The sequence below is a fragment of the Montipora foliosa genome, chromosome 5 (genome assembly GCF_036669935.1).
Source record: "Montipora foliosa isolate CH-2021 chromosome 5, ASM3666993v2, whole genome shotgun sequence".
NCBI classification, from domain to species: Eukaryota; Metazoa; Cnidaria; class Anthozoa; order Scleractinia; family Acroporidae; genus Montipora; species Montipora foliosa.
The window spans coordinates 28,154,419-28,156,918 of NC_090873.1; the positions used below are offsets into that span (position 1 = coordinate 28,154,419).

The 2,500-nt window shown below is 41.0% G+C and overlaps 1 protein-coding gene across 1 annotated transcript; it reads left to right on the forward strand.

Moving 5' to 3' along the window:
* Window positions 1–851: 851 nt before the first annotated feature.
* Window positions 852–1,676, forward strand: LOC138002548 (uncharacterized). Its single transcript, XM_068848574.1, has one exon. It carries the CDS (start codon window positions 852–854, stop codon window positions 1,674–1,676), a length of 825 nt encoding a protein of 274 aa, XP_068704675.1.
* The last annotated feature ends 824 nt before the right edge of the window (window positions 1,677–2,500 follow it).

Genomic DNA, 2,500 nt, shown 5'->3' on the forward strand with positions numbered 1-2,500 from the left:
ACGAAACTATGATGAGTTTCGCTTTTTTATTTTGCTCTGTGCCAAGGAATTTTTTTTCTGACGGGATCTAACTAGGCGTTTCTGGACCCTTTGATCTTTTCGTATCAGCTCAGCTATTTTACCATCTTTTCACAGTGCTAACCTCTTCGCTAAGCATTCTTGATGATCCCTTGCCTTAGACTTTTGACTAGGTTTTTGCAGCCCTAGCGCAATAACAAAGGCTGCTTTTAAAGCTACACTTTCCACCATATTATGCCAGACGTTTACGTGAAGTTGATGAATAAATTGTTTGCCAATTTTTCCGTAGGGAACTAAAAAAGTGTTTTTTTGCGCCAAAAGGATATCCCTTTATTAGCGTTGATGATTTCTGAAGAGTTAACTGATATCACTTTTTTTTCTGATTGACCCCAACCAATCGATTTCGGCGTGCCCACAGTTGAAACATCCGGCAGAGAGCCTGGCACCTCAGCAAATGGGTTCTATCAAACGTTTTATCACACTCTATGTCTGGTTGTTCCCTGGAGACTTGATGTGGAGATGTATACAATAATATTAATGTTAATACGGTGGAAGCGTGCAAATGCACTGCATGAGGTAGTGAAAATTTCGTTTCAGGCGATTTCAAGAAGTGATAAGGAGAACCCCACCTGGTTTTCTACGAGAAACCATCTGTGATACCAAAACCTGGAGAAAACACAAGCGATAATCAGCGCTTACTGGTGCCTACTGATCAACACCTACCGCACCGCAGCTCGGCTTGGGAGCGTGCGCGTGGTGTAGCGGTACCATCGACAAGTTGCTAATTTAGGACTGTAACCCTGGATTGCCACCGGATGAAACGTAATTTGAGCATGGCGTGGATTGATGTAAAAAAAGCGCACAACTCTGTGGATTACGGCTGGCTGAAAGAGATGATGGTCCTCCATAGGTTTCCCAACTGGTTGCGTGAGGCCATCGGCAAGTTATGTGGGAGTTGGAATAAAAGGGTAGTGGTGACCACAAGGCAAGGGCGGGAGATCTCTGAGCCAATAACCTGTCCTAGCCTGTTCACAGTTGGTTTGAATAGGATAGCTTGGAAGATAAATGACGCTGAAAGATACAAACTTTCGAAGCCTATTAACGCAAAGGTCACGGATCTCTTATATATTGACGATCTTAAACTTTTTTTAGCTTCAGTGACCAGACTAAACCGTGTTATGGAAACAACAAGATCAGCTATGGAGAACGTAGGTCTCCAGTGGAATCCTAAGAAATGTTCGGTTGTCCATGTAAAGAGAGGAGTGCAGGTACATGATTCAGCAGGAGAGAGGCCTGAGGCGTCCATTAGGATACCCAACTTGGAAGATGGAAAGCGGTATAAGTTCTTAGGGGTTCTTGAAAGCCTGCGGCAAGAAGAGCGGCTGGCTTTAGGGTGTGCGGCTAAAGAATATCTCCGTAGGATGTCAGTCATCTGGAAGAGCCCATTATCCGATTACAACCGAGTACTTGCATCCAATTGCAACCAGTATGCTCTACCCGTGTTAGGGTATTTGATGTGGACTCAGCGCTGGTCATTGACGGAGATAAAAAAAAAAAGGATAGGGATGCGACAAAATTGTGGTCGAGAATGGTGGGAAACCAGTGTGGCTCAACAGCTCTACTGTACTTACCGCGATGTAAGGGAGGAAGAGCACTGAAATCGGTTGAAGTGGAATACAAGGCGACGAAAGTGAAGGCAGCGGTGAAACTTTACGAGAACCAAGACGCAGTGATGGAGATGGTGTGAGAGTTTTAAGGAAAGAGCTATAGATCTGGGACCTGGCTCACTCGTTAAAGAAACAGCAAAGTATAGTGAAGATAATAATAAACAATTATTGGACGAGGTTGAGCAAAAGACCGTAATTTGTCAGTGGCGAGCAAATCAATTATTTGCCGAAGGCTAAGGCAAATAATTGATCTGCGAACCACTGACAAAACACGATATTTTGCGATAACCAAGTTCAATAATTATTTTATCATTCGATCTCCGAGTTTGTTTTCAATTTTTTGGGGGAAGCAGTAAGCGCGCGCTGCTAGCAGAAACCAATTGCTTTCCTTCTCAGTTAAATGATTTATTTTGTCGACTTTAAATTGTAGGTACAGAATATTATTTGCAGCAAAACACTCCCACTTATTTGTAGGCAGTTATTTGCAGGTTACGTGGTGGGCTCTCGGTCAATGAAAACGAGGACAAAATACCTGGAATGATAATTATTAATATTATTATTATTATTATTATGTTATTATTATTATTATTATTATTATTATTATTATTATTATTATTATTATTATTATAGAGTTCTTCATAACATGCAGAAGGCTGTACTTTCGGGAACACTAAACATCTCTTGGACGTTTAAAGTTGCAACATGAACAATGAATACCGCATTCAAACTAATTGATTCTCTTTCTTCATTCTGATGCAATCGTCATTTGATTTTCATAGCTGAATAAGTAATATATTTAAGATAATTTAAAAAAC

What these genes read in the sequence shown, in the direction of transcription:
- LOC138002548 (XM_068848574.1), top strand. Translation starts at nt 852, where the DNA reads ATGGCGTGGATTGATGTAAAAAAAGCGCACAACTCTGTGGATTACGGC.